At 43.4% G+C, this 21,494-nt stretch overlaps 1 protein-coding gene across 6 annotated transcripts in view; it reads right to left on the bottom strand.

Annotated features, from left to right (window-relative positions):
• SLC66A2 (solute carrier family 66 member 2) overlaps positions 1-16,723 on the bottom strand; it is a 97,620-nt gene extending 80,897 nt beyond the window's left edge. For 2 of the 6 annotated variants that reach the window (XM_053249464.1, XM_053249468.1), the window contains exons 1-2: positions 16,419-16,722; positions 13,109-13,445 (exon numbers count right to left, since the gene is read on the bottom strand). In XM_053249464.1, the coding sequence (XP_053105439.1) occupies positions 13,109-13,338 (230 nt within the window). In that variant the 5' untranslated portion in view covers positions 13,339-13,445; positions 16,419-16,722. Of the gene's footprint in view, positions 1-13,108; positions 13,446-15,845; positions 15,941-16,418 lie in introns of all 6 variants that reach the window. The other 4 variants (XM_053249466.1, XM_053249469.1, XM_053249465.1 and 1 more) reach the window with 3 other exon arrangements.
• Positions 16,724-21,494: the final 4,771 nt, after the last annotated feature.

The following is a 21,494-nucleotide window of genomic DNA, read 5'->3' as shown; positions in this document are numbered from 1 at the left end:
TGGAACTACTCAACGCGCTGTGCACTTCATTGTGCACTTCGTGTGCTCGCAACACCTGACACACACAGGCGTATTGAGTACTTCCCGCAAAGGGGACAATGGGGCGGCAGAGAGGTGTGCTGCTGCCCCAATTGACTTTGAGGAAACTGAGCGCCAGTGGGGGAAACACGGGGGGGGGGATAATAAGTGCACCCTCCCTTGCCCTTAAAAGAGCCTTCGAACAGGTTTGTGCACATCCCTAGTCCTAATTCTTCCTCAGAAGGAACTACCAGCAACAGAATGTTGACCAACAGCTCAATTTCTGGGCAAAATGAAAGATCAGAGGGGAAAGACAAACTCTAGGAGGAACATTGTGCTGTCTGAACAGGTAAGCAAGTTGAGAGCTGGGGAAAGGGCTCAGGAGACAGGGAACTTACTATTAGACAGGGAAGCCAAGGGACAGAGGAAGGGCAGCAGGTCAAGAAGCAGAGACCTGCAAAGGGATGTATGAGGCAGAAGCCTCAGAAAGAGGGTAGAGGCAGAGAATCACGAGTCCTAAGGACAAGAAGAACTGTGTGCCAATGGTAGGAAGAGAAGATGGGTTTAGAGACTGTGAAGCCCAAAGGAGTAGGGGAAATCCAACTCTCATATTGCTTTGGCAAATCAGGCAGTTCCTTAGTTGTAGAATTATCTAATGACGATTCTCAATGGCCAAGCAAATAAATCTAGAAGGTAGAAGAAGCTACTAATTCACGGGTGCTTGGGAGTGAAGCTATGAAACTTCCCCTTCCCCTGTTATTTAGCTAGGATCTGGATTTTGATACCAGCCATATATAAATGGAGAGCCACATTTTAAGTCTACATTAGATTCTCATCATAAAACTCAAAGGTGACTTTAAGGAGGAACTGGCTGCTATTCAACATCATCTTCCTGAATTACATGGAAGTTACCCCCCCACACACACACACACCATAAGTCTCACTGACATTTAATTCTAAGATTAAGCTTGAAAGGAAGGTTAGAAAAAGCTTGTCCGTTGACTCTTGCAGCAAAATATACTGGATTTATGATATATTGCAGCTGTTTTGTTTTAAAGCATTTTATAATCCTACATGTTGTTATGGCTTATCAGCTTGAACAGATTCATGCCTGAAACCTTTGTAACTTGAGGCTCAAAGCAAAACAAACCCAGTATAGTTCATGCACTAGATATCCTAACTGATTAAAAAGGCATCTCAGTCATCATCTCCTTTACACAACCATACTCAGAATGCATGTTTACTCTGTGTTAACTCTGTATTTACTTTATGTTAATATTATACTCTGCATTGAATAGGAAAATAGGAGGCGCTCTCATCTTAAACCAGTGGATTTGCTCTTAAAACCAATCTAATCCAACATCCTTTCTCCCAAGAGTAGCCCGTCACAGATAACACAGTACTCCCTTCAATATTTTCATTCCTGTTATCTATCAATGTAAACTCTTGCAACGCCTTAAACTTCCACATAATTACTTGAATCAAATGAACCAAGAGCAGTTGACGTGCCACTTATCTTCTATAATTTTTGTCTTACCCCTTCTTGAGCTCCATGACAGGGGTGGGGGGTGGGGAAATCAACTGAGATACACACACACACACTAAAGTTTTAGCCAGCATTTTACAGAACTTTGAAAAATACGCTATTGTTACCCTATAACAAGTATCTGAAATGTACAGAAATACTGTAGGATGCAATTTTCCACACACTGCAATCCAAAACACGCCTCTTCTTATCTACTGTAAGCAAAAGACCTCTACCACATTCCTTTGAATATGACAACTTGGATCCAGAGATGGGGACATCAGCAAGGGGCACTAATGCTCAATTCCCCATTTTCACTCTTAGCATCAGGGTCAATCCTGAGAACATCCTAAAGCAGTGTTTCTGAACCTTTTATTTTTTAACCTCATTTTAAAAAATTGGAGCATACTACCTCACCCCAGAACAGACTTGTTGTTTGTTTGTTTTTGCTTCAGTGAAGCTGCCACAAGATTGTTATTAATAATTTTATTTTCTCTTCCTCTATTTAGTCTTTTATTACCTTTTTTCTTATCCATAGCTACCCCTCGTGTCCCTTCTGGATTTAATTCACCCCATTATGCCCTAGGAAGAATGTGTTCTTCCCAGTGCATAAGGGAGCAAATTAGCTCCAAAAGTGGAGAGTTTAAGTCCCTGCTTTTGAAGCCAACTTGCTCCCTTATGGCCCAGGAGGGAGGTGTCCTTCCTGGTGCATTACAGAGTGAGCCAGCTCCAGAAGCGGGAAGTTTATGCTCAGAGCAAGTCAGCACTTCACACCAGCCAGCGTCCTGTAGCACATCAATTAGGAAACACTAGTCTACAGTAAATCCCCAAGACCACCCAGAACAGTATGAAATGCAGTATTTGAGGCTACAGCCCAAGAGGAAGAAGCCAGCACAAGCGCACGCACATGCACACACCCCACGCATGAGTGTGGAACCACTTCTATGTGCAAGCAAATAATTGAATTCAAGCCTGCATTTACTACACTTCAGTGTAAGCTTCGAGACTGGTGCGCCTGAACTATAAGACTTGAGAGTCATTTCTACATTTTCACACATGTGTAAAGCTATTTTGTAAGGGTGGTCTAAAAATCAAATAGATAGATAGATAGATAGATAGATAGATAGATAGATAGATAGATAGAGATTTATCACAAATTTAAAACATCCAACTTCAATGGGCAAAGACACAGCACCCTAATCAGACTCTAAATGGTTGGGGAAACAGTGTTTATAGATTAGTTGAGGGAGTATATTCCCTGCCCCCCAAATCCATCACAGTAACAGTCTTGGCAGCCTCTGGGCAGAGGTTCCCATTTGCAGAGGGAGGGAAGGTTTCTCTTCTTCTCACAGCCAACCCATCCACAAATGGGAGCTCATTGCCAGAGGTCCCTATGAAGATGCAGGAGTCTCTGGGGGAAGCTCCCATACGCAGAAAGGAGAGCTTAGCAAGAGCGGCACTGGAATGGCTCTCTCAGTCAAGAGTCATTTCTGCTGAAGAGTGCCACAGGGATCAATTGTAGGCAGTCTGGAGGCCTAGGGGCCCTTGGCAATTGCCTGGAATGACAACCCCTAATGCTGCCCCTTATTTATTTATCATATTTTAATACCACCTGATATGTACATCTCTAGGCGGTGTACAAACTTTAAACAACGACAATTAAAATACACAAGACACAATAAAAAGTATAAAAGTTATTAATGTAAATTATTAAAATTAATTCTAATTAAAAGCTTACAAGAACAGCTTATGCCTTAGCACAAAGGTCACAATTTTGAGTTTACTGTGGTAGCTGAAAGTTGGTGGCTAACATCTCTGAGACTCAGGGACATATTTTTGGGTGATGCAAGCAGCTGCAGAAGGAAGGGGTGGCACTGGTTGTCGGGTTTGTTGGGCGGGGGGACCCAGCACTTCACATATACCAACACAACTTTATTCTAGAACTTTATTCAGCTTTATTCTGCAACGGGCACCGGCACCTCATCAGTCAGAATATTGGCCAGTGTATGCAGTCAGTAGATTCAAGTGGTAAAGCTTTTCTTGGGTTATATCATTTCAGCCAAGCTGCTGTGGTGGGCAAGTTGCATGTTTGGATGCTCCTCGCGAGAACTTCTACTACACAGAAAAGAGCATGTCAGGGGAAAGGGTACAAGCTCATTTTCTAGAAGCAAGAATAGTTCACTTATAGAAAATCAACTTACATACTTCTCCTTGATATACTTTTTTCTATAGGGCAGAAGTTTTCACAGGGAGCATTCAAATTTGAGACACACAACCCTCAATTACAACCTGAAACAGAATATTCTGTTTCCTGAAAAAATGTTTCTACTGTGTTCCTCTGGTCTGATAAACTGACCCTCAATCAGCACAATACACACACAGTTGCAGTTCATTGTTGCATAACCTCCCACAAGGTTATGCGTCTTCTGTGGTGATAAACACATTAACCCAGCACTGAATGCACCATAATTCTTCGCACAAGTAGCACACTGATTGCTACTGTAATGTAAAGAGAGCTCCTACAGCAGAACTGTAGAGCTGCTTTTCTGAGGCTTTATCCCATGGCATTGCAGTAACTTTTAAATACTAATTATTTATATTTATGTTGTTTTAAGAATACTTATACCACCTTCCAGGCAAACCATACAAAGTGGCTCACATAAACATGTTAAATCAGTTTCAATAAGAAGTTACACAATAAAGCAGCAAATTGTTAAGAGCACCCCCTTTCTAATCTACCTGTACCTCTAGAAGTCTCCCAGGTCAAAACAGGACCCAAGATCCCGATTTATAGAATCAGAGATGGCCAAGGAAAAATCTTCATTTTAAAATGTGGTTTGCATTGCAGACCAGAGAGAGGCCCAGCTGACTCTCAAACTTCCTTTATTTAAAGGATAACACTTCTGAGCAATTGACCTGGAAAGACCTCAAGGATATCAAACTAGCCTTTCCTGAAATGGTATGTAGAAATCAGAATGTCTTACTAAATTAGAAAATTAAATAAGAAAGAACAGTCTCCAGCCTAGGAATGATTCCTTCCCCTTAGCAATCAAGAGACAAAAAAACCCCAAATGGAGCTTTGCCAACAGTGCTAATGGTCCCAGACTAAGCAATCAGAAACTTCCAGGAAGTAATTAAATGTGGTATCCTCCAGATTTGTAAAACAAGGAACTGGTTTTCTCTGGAATGTCAACAACAGAAAGAGTGCTTCCCATCAATAAAGATGTTGTCTGTTTAGGTACCCTCATTTCCCGTCACCCCTCTAAAAGGAAATCCACTGATATCTTTTATCATTTCCATTCAATTTGGGGGTATAATGTACCCAGCCTCAGAACCAGCAAGCTGTGCAGTCTACCACCTGAAAAACCCAGAACCGGAAGACTTGCTCCCAGGTATCTTGGCTACCTAGGTTCCTGCCAATGTACCCAGAGTCAGAGTACAACCACTCCAGAACACCCAGAGAGAGAGAAAGAAAGTCCCACAGAGGCTTGTGGCTATGCTAAGAGTTCTTCATCTATCTCCATGATGGATGGAGGATCTCTTAACAGACTAAGGAAAGGTATAGCTCAGGGGACGGGATGCACAACTCAAATGCCCCGGTGGGCTGAAACCAACTGTGACTTGGTGTGTAGAGGCCAAGGTCAATTTTTAGGCCCAATATGTAGGACACTGGTTATTAAATTGTAATTTAATATGAATTTACTGAATTAAATCAAATTAAAATGAAATTCATTTGAATGAATTATTGTATTCTACATCTAGTTATCCAAACAACAAAAGACAAAATATGTTTGTCCCAGTGAGGATCCTATAGAGAATGTGGGGGTGGAGTCAAAAAGGAAGAGGGGGGGAAAGGAGAAGGAGAAAATTGAGTTGTTGCTGAATAAACTTTTAGTTAAATCTATACAAGGTTGTTGTTTTTTGGCTGCATCCAAACACCACACGAAAACAGAGTTACAGGTTGCTAGCAAATCTGTAACTCTAGTTTCGTGCGATGTCTGAATGCATGCAACCATGGCTTCGCAACAAAACCACAGGGCCATCTTGTTGTCTAAATGTATCCGCTGCTATATCTGTGGTTACAGGTTTAAGCGGTGGCTGCGACCAGCGAAAGGCCAGCTCAGAGCAGCACCAGCAGCAGTTACGCTCAGGTGTGTTTCCTAACCTAATGCCCCTCTCCACATGCTTCCTACTTCCTCTGCCTGCCAGCAGGCTCACCAGACCCTGCTGCTCTTTTAATTAAAAGGCCAGCTGCAGCTCTACCAGGGAAACACTTCTTGAAGTCTACAATCACAGCCAATAATCCCATCCCCTCTGAGCTCCTGGCAAATTGTGAGCAATTTCCTGAAGTTGTGAAGCCATACACAAGTGGGCAGAACCAAGCTCGGAGGACCAGAAAGAGGGAGGGGAAACTCTAACCTGCCTTTGGAGTTTCCCAAACCAGGGACGGAGGATTGTCTGCAATGCAATCCCTAGTTCAGAATTTTAACTGCAAACTACTGTTCTAAGCCAGTTCCTGTAGGAGGGAAGCAGGTATAATGCATTTAACTAAACTTGATTTCACCATTGAAGCTCTGGCAGGCCAAGATTAATTAAATTAAATTGGCTTAAAATTAATAACCATTATGGCAACAAAGCCCATATTTTGATAACCTCAAATGTGATTTTGGGGGGGTGGGGGTGGGGTTTGGCAGATATTTGAGATGGAGGATGTGATAGTGTGGAAATCCAAGTAGAATAATTCATTCCTCAATCCTAATAAACATTTCGCTCTCCGTTTTTAACTCAGTAATTTTTTTAGCTCCCAGAAATATAGTGCAACAAGGCTGCACAAGTACCTCCTTTTGCCCAAGAGATCCTTGCATAGTGTTGGCCGGCTTAAAAAAAAATTCACAGCTCTTGACAGACTTTTCCACTGCTTTAAGAAGTTAACATATGGATAATTGGGAGCCTCTCACCACTGCTCCCAAGCCCCTCTGCTTCCATCAGGGGCTGTTGCAGAGGTGAGGCCGCTGCTCCGTAGGAGCGATGGCAAGGCTGCTGAGGGGGCACCGCTTGCCTTCTCCACCCCCCAGCTCCCGAGCCCCTAGAGAGCTGATGGCAGCAGAGGTGGCCTGACTGACATCTGCCATGGGTGGGCGGACAGCAGGAGTGGCAGAAAGGCAGTGTGCTGCTGCAGAGGACCTGCTCGCCTCCCCACTGGCACCCAAGCCCCTCTGCCCTTGCGTTGGGACTGGGAGCTTTCTGGAAATGAGGGCTCCCACTCCCAATGGAAGCAAGGGGATTGGGAACCAAAGTGAGCGGTGGGGGAGGTGAGCAGTGTGCCGCCTCACCACCGCTCCCGCTGCCTGGGCTCCCAAGCCCCTCGTTTCCATCAGGGCCAGGAGCTTCCTGGGAATGCTTGTGCGCCATGATGAAGAGGAAGCTCTGGAACCTCTAGGCCCCAACAGAAGGAGAGAGGGGTTCGGGAGTAAGGGTAGGTGAGTGACACCCACACAGTGAGGGAGAGCATTGGTTTCCTTGTCCACCTGCCTGCTTCACCTCCACAATGTGCTTGCTCTGCCACTTCAGGGCGGCCAGTGGAGACAAGGTGAGCAGACAAGGAAGCCGGCACTCTCCCTTGCTGGGGCCCACCTGGCTGCCCACATGCTGTCTTTGCCAGTTCAGCAGGCAACAACCACCCCAGGTGCACACCTCTGAGAGAGAGAGCGAGAGAGAGAGAGAGAGAGAGAGAGAGAGAGAGACAGACAGACAGACAGACAGACAGACAGACAGGTGCTTGATTTGCCTCACTGGCCACACAGAAGCGGCAGAGCAAGCACGTGGAGGCAGGGTGGGCAGACAAGGGAGCCGGCCCTCTCCCTCAGTGTGGCCTGTCCAGCCACCCATGTACCCATTTGCGAATTCAGCCGGCAGGAGGGAAATGGCCCTGTGGACCAAGAAAAAAGGCCTTGCTGGCCAGATCCGGCCCATGGGCCATACGTTGTGCAGGGCTGGTATAGCCCCTGGCTAAACCCAGCTCTCCTCCTAGGCCTTCCATTTTCAAAACTATGTGGTTTGGGAAGCATTGCTCACTCCACCTGCTTGTATCAACTGGTTGAATATTATTCTAATTCTCAGTTGCTTTTTATGAATATTGATCATTCTTTTTTGCTTTCTGTCACCTTGCAATTATTATTATTAATTATTATTAAATTCGATTTCTATACTGCCCTTCCAAAAATGGCTCAGGGAGTTTTACAAAGAGAAATAAATCAATAAGATGGATCCCTGTCCCCAAAGAGCTCACAATCTAAAAGAAACATAAGATAGACACCCGCAACAGTCACTGGAGGTACTGTGCTGAGGCTGAATGGGCCAGTTACTCTCCCCCTGCTAAATAAAAAGAATCACCACGTTAAAAGGTGCCTCTTTGCCAAGTTAACAGGGAATCCTTTAGATTAGATCCTTTAATAAATGCCTTTATTATTTGATCAGGAGCCTGTTTGTGGTATTCCTACATTTGATGCGTAGGTTAGTCTAGGAACATAGGAAGCTGCCATATACTGAGTCAGACCATTGGTCTATCTAGCTCAGTATTGTCTTCACAGACTGGCAGAGGCTTCTCCAAGGTTGCAGGCAGGAATCTCTCTCAGCCCTATTTTGGAGAAGCCAGGGAGGGAACTTGGAACCTTCTGCTCTTCCCAGAGCGGCTTCATCCCCTGAGGGGAATATCTTGCAGTGCTCACACATCAAGTCTCCCATTCATATGCAACCAGGGCAGACCCTGCCTAGCTATGGGGACATGTCATGCTTGCTACCACAAGACCAGCTCTCTAGTTAAAAGATCCCAAGACATGTCAGTAACACAAAACACCACATCGTAACAAAGAACAGAAAAACTATAAAAGCCAGATCTTTTCATGCTGCATGCCAGTGCTCAACTCTAAATATGTGTGCACTTGCACACGACTGCTGGCACTTCCTTGGACACAAATAGCAGAACAGGTCGATCGGAAACACCCTGCCTAATGTTGTACAACATGTATATAACAGTGTAGTTATATACCAATGCAGCCTGGTGCACAAAGTGCAAAAAAGGAAGTCCAAGAATGACAATTCCATTACTCAAGCATTCTCAAACACTGGCCCACATGTTGCAGTGTAACATAGGAGTTTCTGATTGCCCCATGCTGCTGCAGACATCTAAGGAAGTGCTGGTGGTCTTGCACAAGAGTGCGTGTGCACAAATACTTCAAGCTGCACACCCATACCTCCAGGATTCTACTTACATTGAAAACAGCTTGAACATGTGAGTAATGAGTTAATGTTTCAGCACACACCTAAAAAGCAAACAGCAGCACCTAACCTGCTCTCCTTCGAGAAACACACAAAGAAGAATTTGGACAGTAGCCAATCCTTTTCTGACAGTTGGAGCCAGGATATACATTATGACCTAATGCAATCAGCAGAGAAATGGGCACTTCAGTAATGTTTGACTGGTGTCCAAGTTCCTGCTTTTGCATTATGCAAGGAAGAGCTACAGCAATCCTACCTAAATGATCATCAGTAAACAAATTAAAGTTGGAGTAAGGGCTCTTTCACTAAGATTCATGGATCAATAAGTAAATGGGTTTCCTTATAGTGATAAATGTTGATCCAGGGAAAGAAATAGGTTCAGTAGCATGTTGAAGAGAAATAAAGCATTGAATGGGAGAGGTTTGCTTTATCTCATGAGTTCCATTTGGGTTGGAGAAGAAGTCACTTGGGCTTATCTGTTGAAGGGCAGTATAGAAATTCATAACATGTATGGAGAAGTTGGGAGAAGGGCGTGTGTGAATCGGACATCCTGGCAGAGGGAATATGGTACTGCCCAACCTTGCTTTTAGATCAGTTTTGAACACTGTATTCCTGCAGTTAAATTGTTTTATGTTGTACAGGTTTTAGTCTTTTGTAATTATTTTACTCAGCATTTTACATTACTTTGTCCTGCTTTTTGTAATATAATGAAATGAATTCAACATTAAACAAACTACTGCCTAAGGTCCCAAACTCCATAGGACAAGCACTAATTAAAGGTTAGATTGAATATTGTTACTTCTGCATATTACAAACCCCAGTTCCTCGAGTTTGGACATAATGTAGTTTGTTCAACAGCAAAATCAGAAGTTTAGTCTCCTACTCTTGTGATAAATGCTTGACTAACAAGAAGAACATTGCCAGTTTGAATCCCCCCTGGTATGTTCCCCAGACTATGGGAAACACCTATATCGGGCAGCAGCGATAAAGGAAGATGCTGAAAGGCATCATCTCATACTGGGAGGAGGCAATGGTCCTGTATTCTACCAAAGAAAACCACAGGGCTCTGTGGGCACCAGGAGTCAAAAACGACTTGACAGCACACTTTACCTTTACTCTTGTGTTTGAGGTGAAGGAAAGTGCATGAGCCTGAAGCTTATTCTTGTAGCATTAAACAGTCATTTAACGTATTTGAAGCATGCTTTTACAGTGTTTCATACTTTAGATGGTAATCAGGCCTTATCAAACTGTCATTATCAAAGCAAAGTAGTTGAGTGGGTAGTTGTGCCCTAGTACAAGAATGACATAATATTGCCCTCCTAAAATAGCAGAAGCTACACTCAGAAATAATTAGCAAGATTAGATTCATGAAAGGACTATTAAATAGTAAAAAAGAAATAGGTTTTTAAGTGCCATTTTCACATTTTAAGCAAAAGCACAAGAATTAGAATTGATTTAGTTTCCAAATAAAATCCAGGTGTGTTTTCTTCAGGAAAAAGCAGTAGTCAATAGAACAAGAGTTAAAAAATGGCAAATGTAAATGCATCTGTAAAACCAAGCAACATGTCTAATCAGTGAATTGATCCAGTAAATGTATCTAACTCTTGACTATAACAAAAAATACTCTGATTCAGACTAAAAATCTGAGACACACCTCAGAGTCACATGTGCTAGACTTCCAACAACCTGAGGCATTTCCTGCAAAAGTTCAGACACACTAGATAATCCCAGGCATATTAATGACCTTTTTTTAAAGGACCAACTAAAATATCAACAAGCTTTCAAGTTCTCCTTCAGGGAGGATGTTAAGTAAACCAAATCAAGAAAACATGGGGCAGGGGGACAAATTTGGGTACAATGGAAGAACCCCAAGGTCTGCATGTTGTAATATCTTAAGAAGAAGTGCAGGAGGTTTTATGCAGACTTAATTAGAGGTGCCTCTGATAGGTGGGAGACAAGTTGCAATTTGCACCAAGAACTGCTGGGGCAAACACAAGAATTGCTTTCCCCCACTTTTTTTTTTTTTTTTTTTTTTTTTTGGGCAGTTACTCAGATCTGTCTGCAATACTGACACACAACTCTTTTGCAAGTCAGAGAGCAAAAGTAAAGAGAAACCTGGTGGTAGCCTCTATATTAAAGCTGAAGATTGGTTTTAGAGGGAGTCAGAGGCACTCTTCCCCCTGGATTTCCCGGCTGAAGTCTAGGGGCCCCACACCCGCTGGGGTCCCCCAAATCCTCTTTAGTCTGTCCCGGGTGGTGTGGTCACTGCACCACTGACCCATGCTGTGCTGGGCAGCTGAGTGTGATTGTAACCCGTGCCAGACAGCCAAGCATGACCTCTGCTTTAAAGACAGAGGGTGGAGTCGGGAAACAAATATGTGGGATAGGCATGTTTATGTTGCGTGCTGAAATGTTTCTGCTAATGCTTATTTGCATAAATATACCTGTTTTATATGCTACATTCAGTGGAATTGGGGTTGGGGGTAGGGATGTGCAAATCGATTTGGGTACAAAATGATTTGTACCCGAATTTAGCTGATTCAGGCGATTTGTAGACAGAACAAGTCACGCCTGTGCTCAATTGCCCAGATTCGGGTACAAAACAAATCACCCAGATTCAGACCTGAAAAAAATCCATGATTCAGACATCCATTTTGTGGCCACAGTGGGTTGGATGGTAGTGCCCAATGGGTGGAAGCTACCACCCAAATTTCAAATAAATTTGGCAAAGGGGTGATTTTTAAAATTGTTTTGAAGTCTGCAAGTCTTTAAACTTTTCCCCATAGGGAATAATGCGGATTTCAGTAGCCCCATAACTCTGGGGGAGGGGGACCAGGGTGGCCCAGAGTGGGTTGTTGTGGGTGGTAGTTCCCAATGGGTGGAAGGAAACTACCACCCAAATTCCAAAGAGATTGACCAAAGGGATGATTTTTTTAACCAATTTCTGAACTTTGTGCATCTTTAAGCTTTTTTCCCATAGGGAGTAATGGGGATTTCAGCAGCCCCATAACTCCACATGGGGGGCTCCAGGGTGGCCCAGAGCAGGTTGTGGTGTAGTGCACATGGGCTGCCAGCCACCCCCAAAACCACAAGCCCATGGGGTACTGGGTTTTGTTATTACAAAATCCACTATTTTGTTGATAGTGGATTCTCTGGTCATTCATCATTTTGCACCAAAAATGATTAAGAAAACAATCCACATGTAGCTTCTGTGCTTCACTGGTGTCAAAATGTCGCGATAACTGAAATGGCCCTTATTCCCTCCATGTATTTTCACATTCACTAGTTCAAAGTGTTGAATATACATCACAAGTTATCTATTCATTCTGAAGTTGGATCATTCTCACCATGGTTGTCAGTTTAATTTTACTATAAGAATGGACCAATAGCTTACTTTAAACCCTTATATACTATTATCAGCTCTGTTTCCATATAGGTTTGGATCTTAGTAGGTCAAGGCTGATAAGTGTATAAAGTTTCCAATACTATACCCACAGCATTCAGCTACATAGACCTCTATCTGACACCAGAGCTTTAAGGAAAGGAACAAGATTTCCATCCCCTGCCTCTTATCTGGATCTAACCAAAGTACTGTATTTGCTTCTAGTTTAATACAGGTGGCCATTATCCACAGTTTCAGGAGGTCCTAGAGATCCAGTTTCCTTATCTATGAATGCAAAAATGTGCAGTTTTCACTCCCAGTTTCAGGGCCACCGGAAATGACATCCAGAATAATTTCCAGTGTCATTATTTCCAGTGTCAATAATTTCATAATAATTTCCAGTGTCAATAATTTCCAGTGTCTGGAGGCAACGTGAAGCCATTTTGTGGGCCTTTAAAAATAAACAGATCTACAGTTTGTTGCAAAATATCGGAGGAATTGGGGGTGGAATGGGTATTGCTGGAGAGCAAGGTACTTTATTTCTCTTATTTCTGCACACACACCCTCTCCATCTTGTGTGTGTGTGTGTGTGTGTGTGTGTGTGTGTGTAGGAACCTAACCCCTGGATTCCTATAGGGGTAAGGAATGTTTGAGGTTTCCATATTCACACCAGTAGGTGAAAATGTAACCCCTCAAATAAAGAGGGCCTCCTGTATACCTTTGAAATGTGACATGTTAACTAAAAGATAGGATTCACACAAAAGGGGATCAGTAGCTAAATTGCTTTCATTCAATGAGAGTTTCACTCAGACTGAAGTTGGGATCACATTTCATTATCAGTATCTTCACATATTTCATGAAATCAAGGACAAAGAAGAAATTCATTTTTAGAAAAGTCAGCTTACCAGAAGAGTATCCTTAAAATATTTGCAACTAATAATACTAAGCAGACATAAGTTGAAAAGCCTTCCGCATTCTGAGTCCTTTTAATATCTCGGTATTGCGGGATGTATGGCACCACACCTCCAAACACCATAGCTGCAGATGCACCCCAGGATACGAGCTGCTGAACAGGAGCCATTAGCCACTCCCAGCCATCTGCTTCCATGATGGGCAAGAGAAACTCCCTGAGCATCAGGGCAGCTGCCAAAAACGTATTCCCTTTTACTTCTTCCTCAGGCTTTGTTTTTATTCATATGCAGTCAATCTTCCCATTGCACATCTGACATTCTTCATTCAACCCTAATAAATGAGAGACAAACAAATTCAAAGATTTGCATTGAAATACTTGAGGTCCAAATTAGAAACTGATCTCCTCATCAGAAATATAACAGAGGTTTATAACATTATTTATAGAGTGGAGGAAATGGATAGAGACACATCCCTCTTCCCCTGCCATAACACTAGAACTGGTGATTATCCAATGACAGTGATTGGTAGGAGATTCAAGACAAATAGGAGGAAATTCTTCTTTGCACAGCACATCATTAATGTATGGAATTCATGGACAGACACTGCAGTTATGGCCACTAGCCTGGATAGCTTTGGAAAGGTTTTAGAAAAATTCATGGACAACAGTTCTATCAATGGTAACTAGTCATTATGGCTATAAACTATGTCCAGGTTCAGAAGCAGTATGCATCTTACTACCAGTTGCTGGGAAACAATGCTAAGCTATTTGCCTCTTTAGAGGCACCCCAAGGGCATCTGGTGGGCCACTGCGGGAAACAGCATGCAAGAGGGATCTTTGGCTTGATCCAGCAGGTCTATTCTTATATAAGGTCCATTCTTATAGTACACCACTCTGGGCTCCTTGGAGGAAGAGCGGGATATAAATGTAAACATTTAAATTTTATATATATAAAATATAAAAATCACAAATTACTCAAAACACCAAGAAAAACCAGTGTACTTGAGACCAGCCTCTCTACCACGATGCCATCTCTACCACGATGATGTTCACCAATGCCGAGTATAAGACTGTGGGAAGGTGTTAGTTTATCATTCCCAGAAACACAGTCAAACAAAGAACAGTTACAGAAACTGAACAGGCCCCACATGTTTTTCAATGCTCATAAAATAAAAATTGCCAATTCATCACACTACTAGTTTCAACATACAATACCAGGTTTTCTCAAACTCAGCAAAAGAACCCACTATGAGATAACAATATAGGAAATAAATAGACTGTCCCAAGTTGTACAGCACAGAGGGAAAATTTCCATAATTACTTAATAGGTTGCTATCAGGGGTGAAATAGTACTGCATCTATATTAGGCAGAGGGGTTTCCAACACATTCGTTATTTTGTGACTGGAACAACTGCATGTTTACTGCATTTCCCATGGAACAATGAATGGCAAACTTACAGAAAAGTTGCTGTTTCTGTAAGACCACAGATCTCTAGTGTGGATTGCTTTAATGGTTTACTCCGAAGCCTTCCAGTTCATTGTTCCCTTCTAACAAGGATTCCCAGAAGTTGTTGACTACAACTCCCAGAATCCTCAAGCAAAACCCATTGCAGCTGGGGATTCTGGGAGTTGTCGTCAAAAACATCTGGGAATCCCTGTTAGAGGGAACACTGTTCCAGTTACAACTGTTTCTGAATTGAGCCCCTGGTGGCGCAGTGGTAAAACTGCCGCCCTGTAACCAGAAGGTTACAAGTTTGATCCTGACCAGGGGCTCAAGGTTGACTTCCATCCTTCCAAGGTCGGTAAAATGAGTACCCAGAATGTTGGGGGCAATATGCTAAATCATTGTAAACCGCTTAGAGAGCTCCGGCTATAGAGCGGTATATAAATGTAAGTGCTATTGCTAATTACCAAAAGGCTAGTTAACACAAATATCTTTTCAGGCTGACTTTTGCTGAATTCATCTTGTAAGCAGCTCAACAGGTTCCCAGGTTGTGAGCTGATGTATCTAGGGTCAATCCAGTTTTTTGTTTTTGCTGCTTCTTTTTTCTAAGTAAGTATTATACCATGACCAGAAGCACTGAACCATGAATACCACCAGCTCAATGGGAGGAAATCCACTGGGGGAAAGTTAGCTTACATTGAACCCCAACCAGAAAAGACAAATAACTGTGTGAATCAAAGCAAAGTCTACTTGAGATCACAGAGGTGGGTGAGGAGATGCATGAAAATTAGGGCTGCCACCTGATTAAAGAAATATTAGTAAGTTAATCATGAGTTTTAATTGATCAGTCAACCACACATACAGAGTAAAATCACTCTGAAGCAAAAATAATTTTGTATTTAGCTGATACATGCATGCATTTTAGCAGCAAGATCTTAGAAGACATATTCCCTCCTGTGAGAGAAGACAGAATACCTCTTTTAAGAGACCACTTGACATTTGCAATTTTGCAACTTAGCAACTATTTCCACTCAACTAATTGGGTTTTGTTTTCCAAATTCTGTATCTTGATTAATTAACGTCACTTTTTTCATTGAGCAAAACAGTTTTAACAATTAACAGATTATCTGTTGCAGTCCTAATAAGAATGCATTTATACATATTACCACCATACTAACTGCTTGCCAAAAGAAATAATGGAAAAGAAAAAAGGAAAAGGAAAGGAAAGGAATTACTGGGAGGAAAAACAAAACACAGAAGGTTACTAACCAGCTTTAAAAAACAGTACCTATGAAAAGGGGTGAAAAGATGAAAGCAGCATTTCCTCTCCAACAGAGTTATGGCTTGAGGTCCACAGGAAGGGGTGCCAGCAGCTCCAAGAGCCTACAATTTACAAAACTGCCCATGGGTCTTTCCACATATACTTCGAAACGCTGGGAAAGGAAACAGCCGAGACACTCTTTCCCACTTCAAGATGGCCAAGGAGTGCTTGTGTACACTCTGTGCACACTCGGTCCTCATAGTAAACGGCCATAAAACTCTTCAAAGAGTTCCCCTTTCTCTCCCGCCCTGTCCCGGAAAGAGAGAGAATTCACTTCGCACAGGATGATACATGCCCATCTCCTGAGCCGCAGGCGACCGCTCTGGCAGGGAGCAAGCTATTCCTCCCTGGTTCTCGCAGACTCTTCCTAGGGACTCTCCCAAGCTCCCCCCCACTCCTCCTCCTCCTCCCTCTCCCTCCTCCGTCTGCGGAAGGAGTTGCGGTGGGGACGGGCGTGTGGGGGGAGGAATCTAGCCTCCCAAACAGGAATGAGGTGGTCTGGAATGTGACCTCTCCCAGCCTCCATCTCTCTCTCCTCACCTTGGCTCTTGCCTCCACTTCTGAGCAATAGTTACGCCGTTGAGGGCCCCTCTGCTGGGGATCCGCACATCACCTCTCCCTGCCGCTGGAGCGACCCCAGCCCTCGCCGCCTCGGCTGATGCTGTTTCTCTTCTTTTGCTGCTGCTGCCTTTCTGAGCAACTGGGGACAATCAAAAGCAGCAGCAGCAACAGCATCAAAGAGCCAGAGAATCAGCCCTGCCTCTGTGACATCACGATGATAGCCAGAAGCGTCTTCGTCAACGAAAGGAACCACCCACCGCCTAGCCCCGTGTCTTCTGGGTCCTAGCAGGCGGCTGGTACCTTGAGACAAAGTACTTGAGGGGAAGGAGACGGGATAGAGAAGGGAAAAGCAGTGTGACGGTGGGGGACATCGACGACGTCGTCGTCCCAGTTCTCTGCGTTCTGCAAGAATGGCCGGGCATGTGCTTCGACTAGTCCAGGCCTGCACAACATAAGGCCCGGGGGCCGGATTCGGCCCGCGGGGGCTATTTTACTGGCCCCCAGGTGTCCTGCAGCAACACAGGAGCTGGAAACTGCCTTAAAGTGCCATCCTGTGCATGTTTTTTTTCATTAATATGTTCCATGGTGTTCCCAGCAAGTCTTACTCCCATGAAAGCATGGCCTGAAAGCAATGACTGTTTAGGGAGAGGAGAGGCGTTGGCATTTATTTTGGGCTGGCTTGCACTCCAGGGACCTCACTGACTGAGCAGGGACAGGACCTATTTTCTGGCCACTATTTTTTGGTTAAAAGGGAATAGATCCACAAGTACCTAATTATATTTTTAATTTTAATGTAATGTGCTAAAATTGATTTTGGCCCCTGCATGCCAAGTTGTGGATGGTTCCGGCCCATTAGGGCATTTGAGTTGTGCAGTCCTGGATTAGTCTGTCTCTCATTTGCATGGTTGGGGAAGGTTTTGGGGAAATGCAGAGCCAGAATCCAAATTTGTTTAGGCAAACTCAGCGAAGCGCAGCAGCATTTTACTAGCTAACAAATGAAAGAACTATTCTGAAAATGCTTTGCAAACGTGACATCACCACCACCACCCACAAGAAAAGGTTGTTTTTAGGGCGGGGGGATTTCCTGTTCCTTGTTCCGGAGATCAATGAAAGAAGTCAGTCCCACTGAGTTCAATGAGAGTTGATTGACTGATTGATTGAGTGCCCGTTCCGTCAAGTCGGTGTCAACTCTTAGTGACCACATAGATTCTCTCCAGGGTGATCTGTCTTCAACTTGGCCTTTTAGGTCTCTCAGTGGTGCTTTCATTGCTGTTGTAAATCGAGTCCATCCACTTTGCTGCTGATTGTCCTCTTCTCATTCCTTCAACTTTTCCCAGCATTATGGACTTCTTGAGGGAGCTGGATCTTCGCATAATGTGTCCAAAGTATGATAGTTTGAGCCTGGTCATTTGTGCCTCAGGTGAAAATTCTTTTGTTTATTTATTTGTTCTATGATCCATTTGTTTGTTTTCCTGGCTGTCCATGGTATCCTCAAAAGTCTTCTCCAGCACCAAAGTTGAAAAGCGTCAATGCTTTTTCTATCTTGCTTCTTCAAAGTCCAGCTTTCACATTTATAGTGTGTCACGGGAAAAACCAAGGTCCGAACAATTCTAATCTTTGTAGGTGTAAACATGTCACAGCTTCTAAATATCCTTTCCAAGGCCTTCACTGAATCCCTACCAAGTGCTAGTCTGCGGAGTATTTCTTGACTGCTGGATCCTTGATTGTTGACGGTCGATCCTAAAAGGCAGAAGCTATCCACCACTTCAGTGTCTTCATTGTCAATTCTGAGAGTTACTCCCAGGTAAAAACAAGAGAGTCCTCTTGTGTCATGGGACTAACAAAGTTATTGCAGCATGAGCTTTTGTGGACCACAGTTTAAAACAGTGGGGTTAAATGGCCTGAAATGTCATTCATGAAGTTTTGTTTATGAAGCTTAACTATATAAGTTAAGCACAGCCTGCTAGACAAATTACTGGATTGGACTTTATCAAGAGATTTTATTATATTTATTCAGGCTTCAACCAAATAAAACATTTTCCTGTCGTATTTGAGATATTAATTAACTTAGCAAGATTAGGGAGATTTTGCTGCCACCAATTGGAAGCAATTCAAGGACAAAAGGTGTGCAGGAGCAGGATGATCAGGGCCTGTTTGCAGATGCCGCCATAGATAGTGCATCTATCTTTGGATAGCTAAGCTCGCCACCATCGTACAGTCTTCAAATAGCACACAAAACAACCAGGAGATGGCTGCTGGGTTTAGGAGTCCTCTTTCTCTTTTCTAGCAGCACAACCCGCAAATTCTTCATCCAAGCACTAATCACAAACCTATGCGGAGCTGGAAGAACCACTGGAAGATAAACTTCAACTTTCAGTGGGAGGTGGTGATCCTTATTAAAACTGGGGATGTTATGAATGCCTCTGTAGCCTAAAGTGTATTGACACAGCCTATGGAACTCCCTCCCTGAGCATGTCCATAGCTCCCAGCCTTCCACCAGGGGCGTAACTACCATTAGGCAAGGGGAGGCAGTCGTCTTGGGGCCCCATTGCCTCAAGGGGCCCCCCAGAGGCACATCATATGATTCCCCACCCGCCCATATTGCACCCCCTATGAATTATGTTGAGTCTCTTGGAGATCGGCAGGAGCAGAGAGTAAAAAAAACTAGATTCAATGTGAACTAGATATTCACCGTATTCATAATGGGGATGTGAGTGCACTATATATTGTGAAGTGTGTTTGTGTGTGTGTATCAGCGAGGGGCCCACTTTAAAATCTTGTCTCTGGGGCCCCCCCAACCTTGCTACGCCCCTGCCTTCCACAGACTTTTAAAAGCTGACTTTTTAACAAGAGCGTTGGGGTAGTGGGAATGCAGTCTGCTGTTGCTGATGCTTTTTTTTTTCTTTTCAGGATACTGATCTGCTTTTGTTTAAGTTGTTTTATTGGATTTGATATGTTTTACTGTTTTGCATACTGCCTTAGGATCATATGATGAAAGGCTTTATAAAATATATATTCATTAATGCTTTTGTAAATGGTCAGTGTGCTTATCATACATTTAAGCTTCACAGACTGTACATCTTGTACTGCATGGTCATTTGACCCCACTGTTTACAATTTTCCTTCCTTTTTCTAATCTAGTGTGGGTGAGTGATTGTGTGTGAAGTGAGGGCGATTAACCCCTCGGGGATTATGGTCCTTAGGACTCTGCACAATCATATGCAACAGCATAGTCTTTAAGGTGTTGCAAGATTCTTTGTTTTTGTTGCCACAGACTCACAACTTCCCCCTTGAAAGTTAGTCCAGGAAGTGTGCTTAGGATTGCAGCCAATGATTTTTTATGTAATAATAAATAAATACTGCATGTGAATTCTTGACCCAGGGGAAACTTTGCACAGGCGGAGCCAGCCAAATGGCGGCCCATGTCCCACCCCGCTGGTGGCTTCAACAGTGACCCCCTGTGCACATGACATCACACGCAAAATGAGCCGCTCCCGCATGCTGCGCAATTGGAATAGAGTGTGGCAAGCTTGTGACACTCTATTCCAGCTGCGCAGGTGCACTGGAGCACTTGCAGTTCTCAAGGGCCGCTGGGCCGAACAGTCAGGCCCAGCGGCTGCTCACGCTCCACCAGCTGCCACCACCACAGGGGTGGGGGAGGCCTGCTCAGCATACCCCACATCCTCCCATCTGTGCACATGGCAGCTAGAATTATTTAAGTTTTCAGCACTGTGGTTCAGCGTGGCATGGCAGCAGCAGCATACTTCTGGGGAGGCTCTCCACAAGAGGCCTTGGGAAATGCAGGTTCCCCCCTTTAAAAAAAAAACACCTTAAAAATAACATTTAACTTTAAAAAAAACAACTCATGGCAGGTGGGGTGGCCTCCAAAGCCCTTCAGGTCCGGGCACCAAAATTACATGGTGCACCTCTGGGTTAGGTAGCTACACACACACAAAAAGGCTAAAAATGGAATGTGGGTAGCATAAATAAGAGAAATAAAGTACTCTTATCTTGCTTCCCAGGTCTCCAGCAATTCCCCGCTCCCCACATTCCTCCAATTCTCACCAAACAAATTACAGTTTTTTTAAGAGCCACAAAATGGCTCTGCCCTTTAAAATGGCAACTGAAAATGACATTGGAAGTCATTTGCTATGTCATTTCTGGCCACCCCAAACTGCAAATCGGAAAATTTTAGCCAATTTTTATACCACGGATGAAGAAACCGGGTCTCTAAGACCCATCTGCAGATATGTGAAACAGTGGTTGTTGAAACCGTGGATAACAAAGGCCATCTGTATTGCGAATTCTGGAGTATTGGGGAAAGTGAACGACTGGGCTTTAGTGTATGCTCTAGATGAAACAGCTGATAATTACTGCAGAGCTATATAACTGTCACATGGAGGGGGACTGTTCTATTATTATAAAGTTGCTAAGGAACATACAAGGCTTGTAGCTACTGAAATACTTTTTTTCCTCTTTTCCCACTCTCTAGAGCTGGCTAAAGTGGCAGCCAGTTCAGGTCTGAAGCAATGTGGCAGACGAAGTATTCATCAGATGGCTGAAGGGCCTGATCTCAGCAAGACAAAAATTTGACGACAGGCTTACTCCTGAGCAGTCCCCATGATATGCCTCTATAATTAAGAACTACAGCTATCAGGCAATGGTGAAGATGGTGGCATATCATGGTCCTATCTCTCTATAATAACTCTATTTTGTTTTACCACCAACCAAAGATGCTGGAAATGGACAATGATTTCTACTTTTGATGATCCTTGATCAAAGATGGTCTAAGTTTGCAGGGGCTGGAACATGAAAATCTACGAACTCTAAAACCTACTTCTGGAGCTGTGTTTGTTGTTAAGGCTTTTCAACCAAGAAGATTTTAGAGCTTTGTACTTTTGAATATTTGTTGTTGCCTTTCTTGATTCATGTACATTCTCAGTGCTATAATGGAATTACTTTTCTATGCTTAATTATGTGTTTCTTCACTTGTTTATATATCAAATGTAGGGATCATTGTTTTGAAAGAATTTGCAGTTCCACACCATATGCATG

The sequence above is a fragment of the Hemicordylus capensis genome, chromosome 4 (assembly GCF_027244095.1).
Source record: "Hemicordylus capensis ecotype Gifberg chromosome 4, rHemCap1.1.pri, whole genome shotgun sequence".
NCBI lineage: Eukaryota > Metazoa > Chordata > Lepidosauria > Squamata > Cordylidae > Hemicordylus > Hemicordylus capensis.
Note: the sequence above shows the minus strand (reverse complement) of the source record. Positions and strands in the feature narration are given on the sequence as shown.